The 21,402-nt window shown below is 40.6% G+C and overlaps 1 protein-coding gene across 1 annotated transcript in view; it reads right to left on the reverse strand.

Moving 5' to 3' along the window:
• Window positions 1-21,402, reverse strand: part of TMEM108 (transmembrane protein 108) — a 429,003-nt gene that overhangs the window by 193,246 nt on the left and 214,355 nt on the right. Inside the window, exon 3 of the mRNA XM_052642188.1 lies at window positions 10,320-10,405. Coding sequence (XP_052498148.1) covers window positions 10,320-10,359 — 40 coding nt within the window. The 5' untranslated portion in view covers window positions 10,360-10,405. The remainder of the gene's footprint in view (window positions 1-10,319; window positions 10,406-21,402) is intronic.

The following is a 21,402-nucleotide window of genomic DNA, read 5'->3' on the forward strand; positions in this document are numbered from 1 at the left end:
AGTTCAATCCCTGGGTCATGAAGATTTCCTGGAGGAGGGCATGGCAACCCACTCCAGCATTCTTGCCAGAAGAATCCCACGGAGAGAGGAGCCTGGTGGGCTACAGTCCATAGGGCTGCAGAGTCGGACACAACTGAAGCAATTTAGCAAGTGCCCACGCAGTCTTAATCCACAATCTGAGTCCTTAACTGTGGCTGGCACATGTTATCCTCCATGGATGGTATAGTCAGGCACCTCCAGTGAGAAAGGGAAGCACCTTCAGTAGTGGGTGGAGGAAATGAAAACTCTTCATTTCTGAAGCAAGTTCAGTTCAGTTCAGCCTCTCAGTCATATCTGACACTTTGTGACATCACAGACTGCAGCACACCAGGATTCCCTGTTAATCACCACCTCCTGGAGCCTGTTCAAACTCATGTCCATCGAGTTGGTGAAGCCATCCAACCATTTCATCCTCTGTCATCCCCTTCTCCTCCCCCCTTCAATCTTTCCCAGCATCAGGGTCTTTTCCAGTGAGTAATTTCTTCTCATCAGGCGGCCAAAGTATTGGAGCTTCAGCTTCAGCATCAGTGCTTCCAATGAATATTCTGGGTTGATTTTAGGATTGACTGGTTGGATCTCCTTGAAATCCAAAGAACTCTCAAGAGTCTTCTCGAACACCACAGTTCAAAAACATCAATTTCTGTTTCAAATCCTGAAAGATGATGATGTGAAAGTGCTGCACTCAATATGCCAGCAAATTTGGAAAACTCAGCAGTGGCCACAGGACTGGAAAAGGGTCAGTTTTCATTCCAATTCCAAAGAAAGGCAATGCCAAAGAATGCTCAAACTACTGCACAATTGCACTCATCTCACATGCTAGTAAAGTAAGGCTCAAAATTCTCCAAGCCAGGCTTCAGCAATACATGAACCGTGAACTTCCTGATGTTCAAGCTGGTTTTAGAAAAGGCAGAGGAAACAGAGATCAAATTGCCAACATCTGCTGGATCATGGAAAAAGCAAGAGAGTTCCAGAAAAACATTGACTATGCCAAAGCCTTTGACTGTGTGGATCACAATAAACTGTGGAAAATTCTGAGAGAGATGGGAATACCAGACGACCTGACCTGCCTCTTGAGAAATCTGTATGCAGGTCAGGAAGCAACAGTTAGAACTGGACATGGAACAACAGACTGGTTTCAAATAGGAAAAGGAGTACGTCAAGGCTGTATATTGTCACTCTGCTTATTTAACTTCTATGCAGAGTACAACATGAGAAATGCTGGGCTGGAAGAAACACAAGCTGGAATCAAGATTGCTGGGAGAAATCTCAATAACCTCAGATATGCAGATGACACCACCCTTATGGCAGAAAGTGAAGAGGAGCTAAAAAGCCTCTTGATGAAAGTGAAAGAGGAGAGTGAAAAAGTTGGCTTAAAGCTCAACATTCAGAAAATGAAGATCATGGCATCTGGTCCCATCACTTCATGGGAAATAGATGGGGAAACAGTGGAAACAGTGTCAGACTTTATTTTTTGGGCTCCGGAATCACTGCAGATGGTGACTGCAGCCATGAAATTAAAGACACTTACTCCTTGGAAGAAAAGTTATGACCAACCTAGATAGCATATTCAAAAGCAGAGACATTACTTTGCTGACTAAGGTCCGTCTAGTCAAGGCTATGGTTTTCCCTGTGGTCATGTATGGATGTGAGAGTTGGACTGTGAAGAAGGCTGAGCGCCGAAGAATTGATGCTTTTGAACTGTGGTGTTGGAGAAGACTCTTGAGAGTCCCTTGGACTGCAAGGAGATCTAACCAGTCCATTCTGAAGGAGATCAGCCCTGGGATTTCTTTGGAAGGAATGATGCTGAAGCTGAAACTCCAGTACTTTGGCCAACTCATGCGAAGAGTTGACTCATTGGAAAAAACTCTGATGCTGGGAGGGATTGGGGGCAGGGGGAGAAGGGGATGACTGAGGATGAGATGGCTGGATGGCATCACGGACTCGATGGATTTGAGTCTGAGTGATCTCCGGGAGTTGGTGATGAACAGGGAGGCCTGGCGTGCTGCGATTCATGGGGTCGCAAAGAGTCGGACACGACTGAGCGACTGAACTGAACGGAACAGCTTTCGTTATGGTCCAACTCTCACATTCATACATGACTACTGGAAAAACCATAGCTTTGACTAGACAGACCTTTGTTGGAAACGTAATGTCTCTGCTTTCTAATATGCTGTCTAGGTTGGTCATGACTTTTCTTCCAAGAAGCAAGCATCTTTTAATTTCATGGCTGCAGTCACCATCTGCAGTGATTTTGGAGCCCAAAAAATAAAGTCTGTCACTGTTTCCATTGTTTCCCCATCTATTTCCCATGAAGTGATGGGACCAGATGCCATGATCTTTGTTTTTTGAATGTTGAGTTTTAAGCCAATTTTTTCACTCTCCTCTTTCACTTTCATCAAGAAGTTCTTTAGTTCCTCTTCACTTTCTGCCATAAGGGTGGTGTCATCTGCATATCTGAGGTTATTGATATTTCTCCCGGCAATCTTGATTCCAGCTTATGCTTCATCCAGCCTGGTATTTCATATGATGTACTCTGCATATACGTTAAAGAAGCAGGGTGACAATATACAGCCTTGACACACTCCTTTCCCAATTTGGAACCAGTCTATTGTTCCATGTTCAGTTCTAACTGGTGCTTCTTGACCTGCATACAGATTTCTCAGGAGGCAGGTCAGGTGGTCTGGTATTCCCATCTCTTTCAGAATTTTCCACATTTTGTTGTGATCCACACAGTCAAAGGCTTTGGTGCAGTTAATAAAGCAGAAGTAGCTATTTTTCTGGAACTCTCTTGCTTTTTCTGTAATCCACTGTTGGCAATTTGATGTCTGGTACCTCTGACTTTTCTAAATCTAGCTTGAACACCAGGAAGTTCTTGGTTCATGTATTGTTGAAGCCTGGCTTGGAAAATTTTGAGCATTACTTTGATAGCCTGTGAGATGAGTGCATTTGTCAGGTAGTTTGAACATTTTTTGGCATTGTCCTTCTTTGGGATTAGAATGAAAAGTGACCTTTCCCAGTCCTGTGGCCACTGCTGAGTTTTCCAAATTTGCTGGCATATTCAGTGCAGCAGTTTCACAGCATCATCTTTTAGGATTTGAAACAGGTCATCTGAAATTCCATCACCTCCACTAGTTTTGTTCATAGTGATGCTGTTCATAGTGATGCTTCCTAAGGCCCACTTGACTTTGCATTCCAGGGTGCCTGACTCTAGGTGAGTGATCATACCATCATGGTTATCTGTGTCATTGAGATCTTTTTTGTATAGTTCTTCTGTGTATTCTTGTCATCTCTTTTTAATATCTTCTGTTTCTGTTAGGTTCATACCATTTCTGTACTTTATTGTGCCCATCTTTGCATGAAATGTTCCTTTGGTATCTCTAATTTTTGTGAAGAGTTCTCTAGTTTTTCCCATTCTCTTGTTTTCGTCTATTTCTTTGCATTGATCACTTAGGAAGGCTTTCTTCTCTCTCCTTGCTCTTCTTTGGAACTCTGCATTCAGATGGGTATATCTTTGCTTTTATCCTTTGCCTTTCACTTCTCTCCTTTTCTTAGATATTTTGAGCCTTTTTGCATTTCTTTTTTGGGGAATGGTCTTGATCACTGCCTCCTGTACAATGTCATGAACCTCTGTCTACAGTTTTTCAGGCACTCTATCAGTTCTTACCTCTTGAATCTATTTTTCACTTCCACTGTATAACTAATGCAATATCTTTATGACTGCCTGTAACATTTAAAAGAGCCTACAATCCTGGAGTTAATACTTGTTTGGACATTAATTCCACATCAGTCAGTTATGATTTATACCAGCTCTCCCTCCTTTACCTAAAGGAAAACTTCCTCTTACTTCTTAGAAAAACAGACCATGAAGACTGCATATGCTCACCAACGTCAGTTAGGGATAACCCACTTACTTGGATCTTTCTCTAGTTTCCAAAGGAAATTCCTTTGCAATATGCGGCCAACCTAGGGTGGGAGCTAGAATATGGGTGGGAGCTAGGATACAGTTGGGTTTGCTGAGACTTGGTCCTAAAGGAGAATTTAGTGGCAGAAACCCAGGGACATGTTGCCCAGTTAGCCACAATCTACTCTAATAATTTTACCCGTATATGTGCTTCTGTATTGTAACGTATAATTGATAATTGATGGCTTGTGATAGTTTTACAGTTGAAGCATTAATTCTTTCTCAGTGGTTCATTAAAGTAACAGTGCATTTTACAGTTAATAACATCCTTGACATTCTAGATTTGCAGAAACGTGGTAATTACATTAAACATATATTAAGCCCCATTATGAGTCAAGTTCTAGATTAGACTGGAGATAGGGGAATGAATGGAGTCCCCACATTGAAGAACTGGCAGACAAGCAAACAAGCATATGCACACAGAAAGCCGAATACAAGCTGATCCTCCAAAAACACAGGTTTGAACTGCATGGGTCTGTTCATACACAGATTTTTTTTTCCAATAAATACACTCTTACCCCACTGTAAGTATGCACAGACTGACTGTAAGGAACCCTACTACCTATGGAAGTGGGATCCACAGAGGGGCCTGGAACCAATCCCCCTCAGATACTGAGGGGTAACTGTACTTTGTGAGGGATGCAATGTCAGCACACTGTGGATGTCCCTGGGTGGAACAGTGTGTGTGTGTGTGTGCACACATGCACACATGTGTGCATATGTGCACACGTGTGCATATGCACACGCCTATGTACATGGAGAGAATCAGTGAGAGATGAGGTGGAAGAAGAAGGCAATCTGGGACCAGAGTATTAACCAGTCTTCAATGCTAACCTAAGAAATTTACGCTTAATCCCTCAGTGATCCTCAAACATTTTGGTTTCATGACCTCTTTATACTCTTAAAAGTGAACCTTTGTTTATATGGGTTATATCTACTAATATTTACTGTGTGCTGTACTGTGCTTAGTTGCTCAGTCATGTCTGACTCTTTGTGACCCCATGGACTGTAGCCTGCCAGGCTCCTTTGTTCACGGGGATTCTCCAGCCAAGAATACTGGAGTGGGTTGCCATGCTCTCTTCCAGGGGATCTTCCCAACCCAAGGATCAAACCCAGGTCTCCCGCATTGCAGGTGTATTCTTTACCATCTGAGCCACCAGGGAAGCCCATGAATACTAGAGTGGGTAGCCTATCCTTTCTCCAGGGGATCTTCCTGACTCAGGAATTGAACTGGGATCTCCTGCATTGCAGGCAGATTCTTTACCAGCTATTAGAACTGAGAAACAAAAAATATTAACCTATTAAAATAACAATAAACTCACTCCATGTTAATATATAACATGTTAACTAAAATACAACCATATTTTCTAAAACAAAAAAATTATGAGAAGGATTCAGCTCAGTTCAGTTCAGTCGCTCAGTCATGTCCAACTCTTTGTGACCCCATGAACTGCAGCACGCCAAGCCTCCCTGTCCATCACCAACTCCCGGAGTCCACCCAAACCCATGCCCATTGTGTCAGTGATGCCATCCAACCATCTCATTCTCTACTGTCCCCTTCTCCTCCTGCCCTCAATCTTTCCCAGCATCAGGGTCTTTTCAAATGAGTCAGCTCTCCGCATCAGGTGGCCAAAGTATTGGAGTTTCAGCTTCAACATCAGTCCCTCCAATGAACACCCAGGACTAATCTCCTTTAGAATGGACTGGTTGGATCTCCTGGCAGTCCAAGGGACTCTCAAGAGTCTTCTCCAACACCACAGTTGAAAAGCATCAATTCCTCTGCACTCAGCTTTCTTTATAGTCCAACTCTCATGTCCATACATGACTACTGGAAAAACCATAGCCTTGACTAGACAGACCTTTGTTGAGAAAGTAATGTCTCTGCTTTTTAATATGCTGTCTAGGTTTGTACCATTGTTTTATATTTTTGTAAATCTCCTTAAGATCAGGCTTATGATACATAGCTAGCTGGCTCTCACATCAGCTTCTGCATTTAACCTGTTGCAGTATAGCTGAAGAATATAAAGAAAATCTAGCTTCATAAAGATAATATAGTTGGAAAAGGAGAGCCTCACAGACTTCCTGGAAAGGTCTCAGGGTTCCCCAGAGCTTCCCAGACCACACTATGAGAACTGCTGTTCCTGGTAATGCAAAGCCATCAAAAGATTATCAGCAGTGGACAGGCTGCTGTTTGGTGGCAATGTGAAGGTGGATTAGAAGGAGGAGGCCTTAGATAAGGGCAGCAGGAAGGGAGACTATTAAAAGGGCTCAGGTAAGACCTTAGGAAGCCCTTCTTTAAGCAGAGACAATGCAGATGCAGAGAAATGGATTCACAACAAGTTAAGAGTCTGTGGGAACTGATATCCAAATGCATAACTTCAGGTATTCAGCACTGGAAATCCAGAAGGATGGTGATGATAAGGCATAAGCAGATCATTTCTGCTTTTAGTTGGCCAAAGAGGCAAGGGATAAGCCAGAAAGAGAAATAATGGGAAAATTCAAGACCTTTGACTCAAAGAGATCCAAATAAATGGACAGGCCCTGGCAAACTTACCTGTTTAAACTGCTATACTCAGTATGGTTTAAAACGACACTGAGGATTTCCCTGGTGGTCCAATGGTTAAGAATCCACCTGCCAAAGCTGGAGACTTGAGTTCAGTCCTTGCTCTGGGAAGATTCCACATGCCACGGAGCAACTAAGCCTGTGAGCCACAACCACTGAAGCCCACCCGCCCTAGAGCCCATGCTCTGCAGCTCGAGAGTAGCCTCTACTCACCACAACTAGAGAAAGCCCTCACACAGCAACAAGGACCCAGTGCAGCCAAAAATAAATAAACATTAAAAAAAACCCACAACACTGACAGCATTTGCCTTAAGAAGGTAAAATTAATTTCTTTATTAATACAAATATCCCTGAAGGTTATGGAGAAGCTCCCAACTCTCCTTAGCCAATGAAGCACACCTTGGCATTAGTTAATTTAGTCAGATTGTTTTCTTTCTTAATGAGCACAGGAGAGCTTCAGATCACAGATCACATTAGAGCAACTGGCCTAGTAGGTACCATGGTGGGGCTCTGGGTGTACTACGGGATAAAAGGGAAAAGAGAGGGAGAATGTTAACTCCCTTTGGAAGATATTATTATCTGGATATTTTTAGTTGAATAATTGATTAGAGGGATGATCATTAAGTGATTATTCAGTTCAGTTCAGTCACTCAGTTGTGTCCGACTCTTTGCAACCCCATGAACCGCAGCATGCAAGGCCTCCCTGTCCATCACCAACTCCCGGAGTTTACCAAAACTCATGTGCATTGAGCTGGTGATGCCATTAAGAAGTAAATAAAGTCACTGGGTAGCTGGTTGGCAAAAATCGCTAGTTAGCACTGAAAAACACAAAAGACAGTTTGCTCATTGTAAAGTATATTTAGGGCTTTCTGCCTAGTTCCAGAGATCAGACGAGAGGCAGATCATCCCAACAGAAATGAACTCTGTTCTCAAGCAGCTTCTTATTATGCCTCAAAGAGCCTAGAGAGTTGAGTAATACGGATTTTGGGGTATGTATGTCTGTGTGCATAATTTGAGTCTGAGACAGATGCAATCACCATTGTCCAGGTAGAAGGCAGAAAAGTTGATACTTCTTACCTTCTAAATTCTACAGATTAGGAACCCAGATCTACTATAGGAATTCTCTTTATCTTCTACCATTTGAGTAATAGGGCCCTGTGGACAGTTCTCTGGGTTGAGCAAAGGATTACTTTTTGTATGGTCAGCACAGTTAGTATATTCAGAGGATGCAAGAATAAGCAAGATGTACCAATAACACAGAGTATGATTTAAGAAATACAGATTCCTGTGTATAGAGCAAATGCTTAACTTACTAAATATCATTACTCCTTAACTCTGAGTAAGTATCCAAATGACTTTGATTTGAACAGATATAAAAACTTACTTTCATAAGCTCAAAAGGATTGTCATGGTCTTAAAAATGAAGTAAATTTCTAGGACACAGCACCCAGGCAAAGACCAAATCTGTCATTTCAGAACTCAGCGCCTCCCCAGTAACGTCACATTCTTAAATGTTTTGATGATGTTCCTTATTTTCCATGTTACTTAAAAAAAAAAAAAAAAAGGTGACATGACCTGGGAAAGGCAGCCTTGATCACATCAACTCTCTCTTCTGTAGAATGAGATCAATGATAGTCAATGTTCCACTTGCCATATAATGTTTGTAAGGATTAAATCCTGCAAACATTTTTGTGAACCAAAAAGTTCCATGCAAATGTTAGTTACAGTAGAGCTCCTAGGGAGGCTGTATCCTTTTCATGCAGACAGGATGGCCCAATAAGGGAACAGGCATTTATTGTAGGTCTTCTATATGCCATATTACCTCACTGAATACCATCTTATGTAGTGGGTGGTCATATCCCATTATATATATCAGGTACATGGAAGTTAAGTCATGGTTATCCAGGTCATTAAGTCATTTTTTGCATAGGTCTTCTGTGTATTCTTGCCACCTCTTCTTAATCTCTTCTGCTTCTGTAAGGTTCTTATTGGTTCTGTTCTTTGTCATGCCCATTCTTGCATAAAATGTTCCCTTGATATCTCCAGTTTTCTTGAATGGATCTCTAGTCTTTCCCATTCTACTGTTTTCCTCTATTTCTTGGTATTGTTCATTTAAGAAAGCCTTCTTATCTCTCCTTGCTATTCTCTGGACTCTGCTTTCAATTGTGTATGTCTCTGCCTTTCTCCTTTGCCTTTCACTTCTCTTCTTTCCTCAGTCATTTGTAAAGCCTCTTTAGATAACCACTTTGTCTTCTTGCATTTCTTTTTCTCTGGAATGGTTTTGGTCATTGCCTCCTGTACAGTGTTACGAACCTCTGTCCATAGTTCTTGAGGCATTCTATCTACCAGGTCTAATCCCTTGAATCTATTCATCATCTCCACTGTATAATCATGACCTTATAATACTACACAAACTTTGGGGCATCCAATCAGCATAGGTGAATTCAACAAAGCTTCTGCTGCCTTCTAAATCAACTATGCTCTTTTTCATTTCTGGCTTCTTTTGCCTATAAAAAACTGCCTCGCCTTCTTGAGTGTGTGTGTAATCCTATCTATCGTTCAAATATTCCCTCTCTCATCATGGCAGAATTAATCATTCCTTGATGACACTGCTAATTCAATCCATAAAGCCCTTTCTCTAATAAGCAAGCTTATTATTAAAAAAAAAAAAAAAGCAACAAACCCTATAAAATACATGGGGAAAAAACATGAGAGAGTCCCTACAACTCTTGGTGACATTCCACCAGGCTGAAATCAGGCTGAAGTGATCTGTGTTTCAGGGATTAGAATTTAATAGCAAAAATGAGTCAGTTAAAACACCCAGTCAGAATGCTGTCTGTAGATTAAGTGCTTTGCACTGGGGATACAACATAACCTGAACTGCTGAATCCTAAGGGCTGACTGGTGATTGCATCTCAATCTCTTTTCATGTTATTTTCTTGGCAAAAGTTAACAAGGAGCACTCAGCCTAGGAAAGACAGGTCCTCTATTTACCTTAGCAAGAAACAGATAAGCACAATGAATTTCAAGTTTTCCCAGTTCAATGGCTTTGGTTTGACCTGGAGTGGGTAATATCTATTGTCCCAAATGTGTCAATCTGAACATCAAACCCACCAGCTGGTGTTAGATTTTACATTCATTTAGTAACAATCCAGAACCAACGATTACACAGTCCCTATGTGACAACTGGCACTTTATGGTACAATCCACAAAACACATGAGCAATGTGCCAAGAAAATCATGATCGAACACTTGCCATCCTACCACCAAACCTAAACAGATTACGTTTCACCACTCATTGTTGAAGAACACATGGAACTATGCAAAACTATTCCAAATAAAGGCTGTACAGTCACTGAGTGGTAATAGGTTCTGTGTAACTAAATCCTAACAGCCTACCATTCCCTCTTCATGAGGAGTCCAGAGTGGATCATACCAGAACCCCTTTAAATTCTGCCACATAACCAAGAGTTTTAACACTTTTGATACTCATTTTCAAATTGACTGTGTTTAACACACCAATTTAGAATAATCATATAAAAGTCTACAATAATCACGTACAGTAACTGATGCCTGAGGCAACAGAATGACTTAATGCTTGATACTCAAGTACCTAGATGAAGCAGAGGGAAAATGTACTGTTCTCCTTCACCAGACAAACACTGGTCTTCCTCCAGAAGGTGTGTAAGCTTCTGGCACCAGCGAAATAATAACATTGATCTATTCTAGGCCAGAAGAAAAGTGACATTGACTTACTTAACAGTTGGCAATAGAGGGCCTGTAAACTTCTCTTCATGGTATCATCTGGTCCTGCTTGTCCTCCAGTTTATTCATGATTCTGTCTAGGAAATTGGGAGAAGAAAATCGTTACATCTGGGAAACAGAATTCAAGTCAATAATCAGCAAGAACTCCACTCAATATGACTCTGGTGTTAAAGCCCAAAATACCTTATTTGAAGAGAAAAATTCTTGGAGTGAATATACCATAATATGCTCTATGTTATAAAACTATCAGTTAATCAATTAGATTTTGAAACTACACATCACTCATATGGGCAACTAGAGGGTGAGAATCCGGCCTTGGGATTTTGAGGACTTCCCAAACATCTTTCCTGCATCTCTAGTTTTGAAACGGGAGAAACAAGGAGCTTGTAATCTCATTTCCGCAACAATAAGTCCTGTTCACCAAACAAAACACTCCCCCAAAGCTTCACCAATTTCAAATTGTATTATATCAAACAACTTTTCTATTATTTTCTGATTACAAAAGATACCTCCAGTGTAGAATATCTGAAAAATAGAGCTAAACAAAATATAGTTAAGAATGTACAAGAAATTACAAATTATCTATCTCTTCAGCTTTTCCTGTGTGCACTTCTATTGGTCTCTTTTGCTATACATTCTAATTTTTCTCCCTAGCAGTAGAAACATCTTCCTCTGTTGTTATTACACTTTATTACATTTTTTTTTTCTTTTGGCCATACCTCTTGGCTTATGCGATATTAGTTCCCTGGCCAGGGTTTGAACTCAAGGCTCTCAGCAGTGAAAGCGTGGAGTTCTAAGCACTGGACCGCCAGGGAATTCGCATTTTACAACTTTATTCTAAACGGCACACAGTATTTTTTCAAGATAAATTCCTAAAAACAGAATCACTAGGACACAATCTAAGCCTTTTGAAATATATTGCTGAGATGCCCTTCACCAACACCATATTATGAAAATCTCCATTAGACTGCAACCTACTCAATGAAAGAAACTTGTATTTTCCTACCATCATTGCCAAATAAATAGGCATCTGATTGCTTTTGTATTTTACAGATTTATTAATCTTTTCAAAAACTGTAAATTCACATTTAGCAAAGATTCTCTAGTTAGGGGCTGAACCTTCTCCTGTGGACCTATCTGTGCACTTTCTTGTAAAATCACGTGAAGGCAGCTCTTTTGCCCCTTTACTGTTTGCCCATTTCTCCTCCCTTTTTAAACTTTAAAGAACCTAATGTAGGAATAAGATCCTTAGGCAATTTAACCTAACTCCTGACTTACGCTCTCCTGAATGCACACCATGCCTTGCCTAACCTGTGAATTCTTCTCCAAGATAAAAAGAAGAGTGAAGAGTTAACTAGTTAAAGAATGGTTAGCTCTCTACCCCACAATGGCCCCCTAAGGAATCCTGTAGGCAGATCAAGGGGGCAAGGTAGTATCTGGAGAGAGAGAGTCAGCCAGTCTGCACTCAGTAGAGATGATGCAGAACCCAACCTCCTGCCTCGACAATTCTGAGATTCTTTTCCCCATTTTTCCCTTTAAAAACTGTCATGGCTGAGCAGAATCCTTGGAGTTGGTCTCTGGACATGAGTCCACCTCCTCCCTGAGGCTGCCGGATTTTCTGATTAAAGCATCTTTGCTTTCTACTGACACTTGCCTCTTGAATTATTGGCTTTTGAGTGGTGAGCAGCCAAACCTGAATTTGGTAACGCTGGTTTTTAGCAAAAACCCTGCTAAATCAGTTTAACTAGCACCCCAAACCCTCAATATTTGATCAGATTTACTCTACCATCCTACCTTCAGCATAACCTTGTTAGGTCAGTTTAGCCAAACCCCTTACCCTGGTGCTTCCTCTTAGTAACTTTCCACCCACTGACTCCCATTCTGCTCCTTGGCTATCTATTCCCACTTGACTGTGCTTTATTCAGGGTGGAGCCCAGTCTCTCACCCTTACTGTAAAATCCCATAGCAATGGTCCCTGCATCCATTCATATGATCTTGAATAAAGTATGTCTTGCCACCATTAACAAATGTCACTGAATGTTTTTTAAAGACATTTCTTAACCCTTCTCTACTGGTATGCTGTTTTTGTTTTTTTTTTTTTTCTTATGATACCCCAAGTAGAAATGATCTGTCCTTAAATTTTTTCTCAAATCTAATTAATGTATCATAAAATTCAGCCTAGAAAGTAGACAATTTAGTGGTTACCAGCATATTAAAAGTTGTGCAACCATGACCAATACCTAATTCCAGAACATTTTCATCACTCTAAAATGAAATTCCCATGTTTTTTAGCATTTATTTCCTAACATCCTCTCTTTCCAGTCCCTGGCAACCACTAACCTACTGCACTATGGGTTTGCTAATTCTGTAACTTTCACACAGAATATATGGCCTTTTGTGCCTGGCTCTTTCAATTAGCATAGTGTTTTTAAGGTTCATTCATGTTGTGAAGCATGCTGGTTTTTTTTTTTCTAATTTTTTTGTAAGAATGATACACACACACACACACACACACACACACACACACACACACAACCATGGTTAGAAAGGCCTTCCTTACTTAATTAAGGATTACATAAAAAGTTATAAGTAGTTGCCTATATTTTCTTCTATTTTTTTAAAATTTCATTTAGATCTGTTTCTGAACTTTCTGTTATGTTTTACTTCTCTGTCTGCTCATTCTCCCATTAAACATTATGTGTTGTTTAACTCAAATTCTTAGTAGAACTAGTTCTGCATTACTTCCTTAGAGACCCAGGTTCGATCCCTGGGTCAACAAGATCCCCTGGAGTAGGAAATGGCAACCCACTGCAGTATTTTTGCCTGGAGAATTCCATGGACAGAGAAGCCTGGTGGGCTCCCATTCATGGGGCTGCAATGAGTTGGGCATGAATGAACACACATGGATGGATGTTGTTCTTTGAGTTTATTCTCCCCGCAAATTAACTTTAAGATAATTTTATTAAATTTCAGAAAAAAAATAATTGGGATTATAGTTAAAATTATCTTCTATTTGTTTATTAATCTGGGAGAGACTTGATTTCATCAAAATCCAAGTGTGCTGAGGGAATTAAATTTTTTAAAGATTGTAGCTCTGGAGATCAGAAGAATCCCTTTTATAGGAAAAGAGCTCTTGTTTTGTAGGGTGGGGTAGGGGGTGGGGGAACAATAGCTCAATGACTTCTTTGGCTAACCCAACCCCAGTGTGATGTAGCTGAGTAACAGCGGGAGAGAGAGAGAGAGTTAAATTGCTCTCCATTATAATATAAGAGGGGGCTTCCCTAGTGCTTCAGTTGGTAAAGAATCTGCCTGCAATGCAGGAGACCCAGGTTCAATCCCTGGGTTGGGAAGATCCCCTGGAGAAGGAAATGGCAACCCACTCCAGTACTCTTGACTGGAGAACTCCATGGACAGAGGAGCCGAGCAGGCTACATGACTGTGCAACTAACTTTAACTTTTGACTTTGATAACGTAAGAGGAGGTTTGAGTTCCCAAAGTCTAGAAAAGAGGGATTAAGAGGAGATAATAAACAAGAGATACTGTGAGGCAGAATGAAAGTGAAGTCGCTCAGTCATGTCCAACTCTTTGCAACCCCGTGGACTGTAGCCTACCAGGCTCCTCTCTCCATGGGATTCTCCAGGCAAGAATACTGGAGTGGGTTGCCATTTCCTTCTCCAGGGGATCTTCCCAACCCAGGGATTGAACCTGAGTCTCCCACATTGCAGGTAGACGCTTTAACCTCTGAGCCACAAGGGAAGCCCTGTGAGGCAGAACAGGCAATTCCAAAAGACAGCAGCAGGTAAGACACAAGAATAAAGGATAGAGTGAGAAATTCCCCACAAACTTTAATATGTGTAATATTTAATTTTTCACTGCTTCTTGTTTTATGCTATTTGACCTTAGACACCACATCTGTCCTCCCTCTCTCTCACACAACAGTTATCCACCACTAGGATCCTCAAAAACCTCAGAAAGTCTTGCACAAAACAGCCTTGTGTTGGCGATGCTCAGCTGGGCAATGAAAGAGATTATGTCTTAAGACACGAGTGACTGGAAATGGAGATAGGAGCCACAAGGACCATAAGCAATGATTGGCAGGCATCTTCAGAGTGCTCAGGACCCGGTAAGCATGCAACAAATGTGCTGTGAATAAAGAAATAAATGAATGAACAAATGAATAATCAAGTAATAGGAGAACAGGAATATTCGTAGTTGATGTTGATCAAGAGGAACATAAGCCCCTCAATCATCTCTGGAAATGCTTGGAGATTTTCAAGAACCCATTAGACTTGTCACAATAGATGGAATAGAGTCATGTCATTCGACTATCAAAGAGACAACTGAGCACATAAATGTGGGACACTTGAGCCCTCTGGGTCACCCAGGGCTATTCTAACTACAAGCACCGTGCGGCCTACTATTTATTCAAAATTAATTTTTAGGTCTTTCTGTGGAGTTTTGTAATGTTTTTCCTTCATTTAAGTTCTATAGTCTTGTCTAGTTAATCCCTAGGCATTTTACACCTATATGTACTTTTGCCACAGTGATAGAATTTCCATTTCCATTATATTTTCTTAATTGCTTCTACATGGAAATGACTGAGTTTGTATATTTACTTTGTTATCTAACTAAACTCACTTAGAATTCTAATGATGGTTTCTCAGCTGGGTCTCTTGGGTCACTTGCGCTTCTTTGGCTGGATGCAGAGGCATGGTGAGATTCCATCAAAAGCTTTTTTTTAACCGTATTAATTGTATTAATCGTATTAACCATATTAACATTAATTGTATCTGGTCCCTAGGGGAATAATTTAGGAGCTCCAATGATGACAGCTAATCCTAAGGATGTACAGAGTTTTATAGCCAAAAGGCTGAAGAAAAGAAAAATGAGAGGAGGAAGATGAAAACACCTTACCAAACATGCAGAGATAGTGGCAGAGGTGGGGACCTGGCTGATCATTAGCTCAGGGGAGAGGAGAGGGTGCAAGTAACCCGAATCACTCCTTAGCAAGTGCGAGCCTCATAGAACCCTGCCTCTCCTTCTGCGTTAAATGAAACAGTTCTATCACTTTTATTGACTTGGGAGGGAAATCTCTTTAGAAATGTCCACATACCCAGGGAAGAAGTAATAAAGAATCAAATGAAAACCTCTTGACATGTGATATGTAAATTGACTTGGAAAGACAAGTTCATAGAGAACAAATGAGAAAGAATACCCAAGAAAATTCTGGAAAAAAAATATTCCAAGAAGATGGGGCCAGGGAGAGAGGGACTGCCAGGACTAATAGACATTAAAACATCCTCAAAAGCCTCTATATTTAACATAATTTGAAACTGGCACATGAATATACCAAATTATACATGGACATTTATGATACAATAAGGACAGTAGTATTAAATCAGCAAGTAAAAAGATGAGCTTTTAAATAAACATTTTGAGATAATGGCAGAGCAATATGGATAAAGTTAAAATTGTACTCATTCCAAATATCACATACCAGCATAAACTCCAAATAAGGTAGACATTTAACTGTAAAAAAAGTAAAGAATACAAATACTAGAAGGAAATATGAGTAATTCTTCAATTACTTGGGGGTAGAGAAGGTTTGCTAACTCTGAGTAAAAGTTTGAAGCAATAAGGAAAAAGATAAACTTGATTACATAAAAATTACTCAGTAAAAACTTTAATTAAGTAAATATAAGTTAAAAAATATAAAAATGTTCAACTTGTAAGAAGGAAAGATTTAAAGTCCCTAAATTTTTCCCGAAATCAATCTTCATGGTGCTTTAGCAGTTGTCTGCATACATGGGCAGAATGGCACAAATCTGAACCGCCCAGCACACCTGCTCCAAGTAAGGCTGAGAGAGGCAGGGCTCTGTCTTTGTATTTCAGGTCTCATACTGTGAACAGTGTCCTTTCAACAGGCAATTTAGTGCCATGCGTGTTAGCATTTTGTGCTTTTTATTGACATCTCTGTTTGAAATGACCCCCAAGCACAGTGCTGAGGTGTTGTCTAGTGTTCCTAAGTGCAAGGAGACTGTGACAAGCTTTACAGAGAAAACACTTGTCTTAGATAAGCTTTGTTCAGGCATGAGCTATAGTGCTACGACTGTGAGTGCAAAGTTAATGAATGAACAATGCATATTACCCAAGGCATCTTTAGACAGAGACACATATAAAACAAGACTACATATTGATCAGTTGACAAAAATGTGACCACACATAATGAGGAACCTAACCCTATATTTCCCTTAGGAGCACAGACTCAATCTTTACTCATTCAGTATTCATGACAACTTTATAGAACATAACTATTATGAGTAATGAAAATCAATGGTATTTGAGTTCAGCTTTAAAATATTTTGTGGAGCAAAGAATGAATATGATGAACAATCCATGCCAATAGTAGAGTTTGAATAAAACAGGATAATAGTTCACCATCTCTTTGGGACAGAGAAAGATTTGATTAAGTTGATGGCTAACACTTGCCCTCTGGGAAAGAGAGAGGGGAAAAGGGATAGCAGAATTGACATATCAGTTAACATCACAAGACTGTGAAGAAGTTTGGAACGGAGCATCCTCCTCCATTTTACAGGTAGGGACACAGACACCAAGTCATAGTCTTTTTATAAGTGGAAATAATGACCTTGTTCTGCACATGATTTCTGATACTCTAAAATTAGGTAGCTGAAAGTGAAAGTGAAGTCACTCAGTCATGTCTGACTCTTTGTGACCCCACGGACTGTAGCCTACCAGGCTCCTCCATTTATGGGATGTTCCAGGCAAGGATACTGGAGTAGGTTGCCATTTCCTTCTCCAAGAGATCTTCTGGACCCAGGGATTGAACCTGGGTCTCCCTGAAGTTTATATGATATCTAAGATTCATGGCCTTTCTAGACATTATATTTCTCATCATAAAAATTATAATAGCGTGATGATGAACAAGACATTCCTTTCCTAAAAAGTCCTCATGGAGTAATCATATCAATTATGGCCACTCCTTCATGTAGCCATTTAGCAATTTATCTCACGTCTTTCATGGGCCTAGTAGTGGTTTTGTTTGGTCAAGAAATCAGTCTTTATTCAAGATCAAACCTACCAGTGATGAGATTCTTGAGTTGGATTCTTGACTTCTCTGATCCTTGCATTTCTTGTAAGGTATAAGAACAGTCCTTGATATGCTTGTGGCAATGACTGAGACAACCCATGCAGAAGGCAAGATAACAACCAAATCAGGCCAGAGCTCACCAACGATCTTAATTTTGCTTCTATTAAGCCATAAAACAAAAGCTTTAGGGTTATTCCCCAAAGGGCCCCTTCTGTAAATCCAGTGTCTTATTTAAACTGACTTTAGAGATTACTTATATGGGGATAAGTTGAACTTTAAGATTCTTATTTAGAACTTATACATTTGTCTTCCTTAAAAAGGATCTGAGGAAGTTTACGATCAGATACAACGTGTACAGTAGAAATACTAACAAATCAAAGCACATTAATGGCATCAGAAAGATAGATTCAGAATTATAGGGAGAAAGGGGGCGATTCATTTTACCATAAGATGCATTGGGGCCATACACCTCCCTTGGAAGTTCTTGAAAATAAAGGCAAAAAGGACAGCTAGTACCATGGCTTTTTTTTTTTTTTTTTGGCTGCATAAATAGAAGTACATTCTCTATTTTGTTCAGAAATACAAACCTATTCTTCCATTAAAATCTAAGAAAAGATCATTAGACAAACCTCCTGATAAGCATACAAATAGAATATTCTTGCCATGGCTGCTTCTTATGCCGTATGTGCTCCGTTGCTCAGTAGTGTCTGACTCGTTGCGACCCCACAGACTGTAGACTGCCAGGCTCCTCTGTCCAAGGGACTTCCCAGCCAAGAATACAGGAGTGGGTTGCCATTTCCTGCTCCAGGGAATCTTTCTGACCTAGGGATCAAACACTTGTCTCTTGCATCTCCTGCACTGACAGGCACGTTCTTTATCACTGTGCCACCTGGGAAGCCAGGCTGCTCCTCATCAATCCACAATAAACACTAACGTCTTTGTGTTAAGTAGGAATTCAGGGAAAGTTTTTTGATGAGCAGCAGGAGCACCATGCTTCGGAGAAAGAGTGAGGCAGGCCTGCCCCTGAGTAGCTTTGCTATGTGAACTTGGGCAAGTTACTTTACTTCTCTGAGCCACAGCTTTCTCATCTGTAAATGAGGCTGACACCTAAATCAAAGGATTGCTGAGAGAATTAAGTGAAGTAAAGAACTTACTGTGTACTTGATATATTATGTGTGTCTCTTCTTTTCTGCCAAGCTACTAGTGTACAGACACGCCGCTTCCGGTCGTATGGGGATAGAGAGAACTAGGAAAATAGGGGGAATGACGTTTAGTAAGTCAGCCCGGGGCCTGAGCTGCTGGTTACTCAGGAAGGCAAATGTGATGGTGTCTCAGGTTTACTTACACCAAAAGGCACAAATGAGTGTATGTGTCCACAGGCTTGAGTCTGGGTCATAATGGTGTTTTCAGAATAAAAAGTTCTTTTGACAGAGACACATTGCATTTTAAACATAGGAATATCCTTCACTTCCATAAAGAAATATTCTCTCTCACTTTTCTTGAAACTTATAGCCCTCCTACTCTTTCTTCCAATTTTTCTCATTTTTGTGCAAGAACTAGTTCACCCTACTCTGGGATCAACAGTGTGGGCATGATGACAATGACTGTTGCTTTGCCTCAGGTCTGGGAGTTCATCGGAAGTAGTAGGGACTATGGTGAACTTGAAATCAGCAAAAAAATAGTGGTGTTTTTTTTTTTTTTTTTTTGGTCTCCAGCCATTTGTCAGTGGAAAAATAGCTCTTTGTTTCTTTTATCTTAAGGAAACTGAAAATCCTTTCAAAAATTTTTCCCTAAATTTTCAACAGAGGTTAGAAATTTTAGATGAACCTCCCTATTTAAAAATACTAGCAATGAATTCATATGGGCCAAGGCTGTAGGATTTCTGACTAATAAGGGTTCTCCTGCAGCAGAGCCTGCACAGTGACTGTTGGGAGCTGGGAAGAGGGAAAGGACGTGCAACTCTGCCTTCCACCCAAGCTCTGTCCTCCAGGAGCCCTGGGGCCCAATAAACTTCAAAGCATGAAACACACCTTCAGTAGAGCTCCTTCCCTCTCCTCCCCTTCATATTTCCTTCTCTGAAAAAGAAAAGAAACTACTGGGAGTTTGTCAGACCCACTGAGATTTAATTTCAGTAGAATTTAAAACAAAAGGGCAAAAATTATTCACCTGCTAAGGAAAAGCCTACAAAAAGGGATTGATAAGATGTGGATTCTGCTTGGAGGACTGAGAGGTGACTGCCTGAACATTCGTCAAGGCCAGCTAGACTTTGTTCGCATCTGCTGTGGGTGGGTATTCCGCTCTCCACAGCCACTGAAGTCAGCAGAAGGATAAAAATAGGACCAGAAGTTTGAGGCATATTAGAATGACACAGACCTTCTCCTTCTGGCATTAAAGTGTATTAAGACCACTTATCTCCTTTGAGGAGACAGAAAGGTGCTTGTGTGAAGTGAAGAATACCTATTACACATCCCTTTTTATAGTTTTGATATTAAAGACTGAATACCAAAGTCAAGGAATTATATGATACTGTAGCAATGCCAAATACTAAAGGAGCATGTTCTATCATTTGCACCAGCTTATGAAAGAGATTATTTCTCATCCACAGTAAACTCAAGCATTTTTCTTTTTATCTTTTACAGTGTCTGAGAAACATTCTCAGATATTGAATTTGGGGATCTAAAAAATGTGTATTTCTTTTGGGTAGCAGGCATTTGTTCTGAAAGATGCACCACATTTTTATAATGGAAAGACAGGCAAAGCCTTATGAAACAGGCAAAATTGTCATCAGAATGTTTACATGTGGAAAGACTATTTAAACCCACGATGCACAATTTGAATGGGCAGTATATTTCAGCATGTGAAATTATTCATAATATCATAGCAATTGCTAAATTTTAATTTTGACTTGTTGGCTGAAAAAAAAATGTACGATCAAACAGTTGAGAATTATGTTTTATTTGGCAGACTTTCTGAGGACATCAAGCCTGGGAAGCAGCCTCTCAGATAGCTCTGAGTTCAAAGAGATAAGGGAGGAGTAACTATTTTTGCAGCAAAGGGCAGATAGCAGGAACATCAAAAGATTACTGTTAATTAAAGAAAACCAGATATTTCAGGTTAAGGAGATTTAGTGCTTCTCTATGAATGAGAAGAGGACTTCCCTGGTGGCTCAGATGGTAAAGCGTCTGCCTACAATGCGGGAGACCCAGGTTCAGTCCCTGGGTTGGGAAGATCCTCTGGAGAAAGAAATGGCAACCCACTCCAGTACTCTTGCCTGGAGAGTCCCATGGACAGAGGAGCATGGTAGGCTATAGTCCATGGGGTCACAAAGAGTCAGACATGACTAAGTGACCTCACTTCACTTCACTTCATGAATGGGAAGACACAAGTCTCAGCTCATTGAAATCATTCCTTTGATATGCAACTCAGCTATCTGGGGCCAGAATACTTTTCTTTCCCATCCTTTGACCCCTCAGGGCGTACCACTGGGGCAGCTGCAGTAGCTGAGGGCTTGGTAGCCTGGCAAGCTAACTCATTTGTCTCTATTCTGAAGTGAAGTGAAGTCGCTTAGTCGCGTCTGACTCTCTGCAACCCCATGGACTACAGCCTACCACGCTCCTCTGTCCATAGGATTTTCCAGGCAGGAGTACTGGAGTGGGTTGCCATTGCCTTCTCCAGAGGATCTTCCCAACCCAGGGATTGAACCTGGGTTTCCCGCATTGTAGGCAGATGCTTTACCATCTGAGCCACCAGGGAAGTCTCTGAGCTCCTTCAAAACTCATCTTCTGAGGCTGTAGTGGCTTGATGGCTATATCATCCTTTGTTTACTGATACGGGAGGGAATATTTTTCATTTATAAACCTTTAACCTCAAACTCTCTTCCCCTTCCTTAGCTCCTCCCATCCCACCTCCACCCACATAAAGCCTTCTTTAACGCTTGAGCTCGTATGAAGACATTTTAATTTGTGG

The sequence above is a fragment of the Budorcas taxicolor genome, chromosome 1 (genome assembly GCF_023091745.1).
Source record: "Budorcas taxicolor isolate Tak-1 chromosome 1, Takin1.1, whole genome shotgun sequence".
In the NCBI taxonomy this organism is placed as follows: Eukaryota; Metazoa; Chordata; class Mammalia; order Artiodactyla; family Bovidae; genus Budorcas; species Budorcas taxicolor.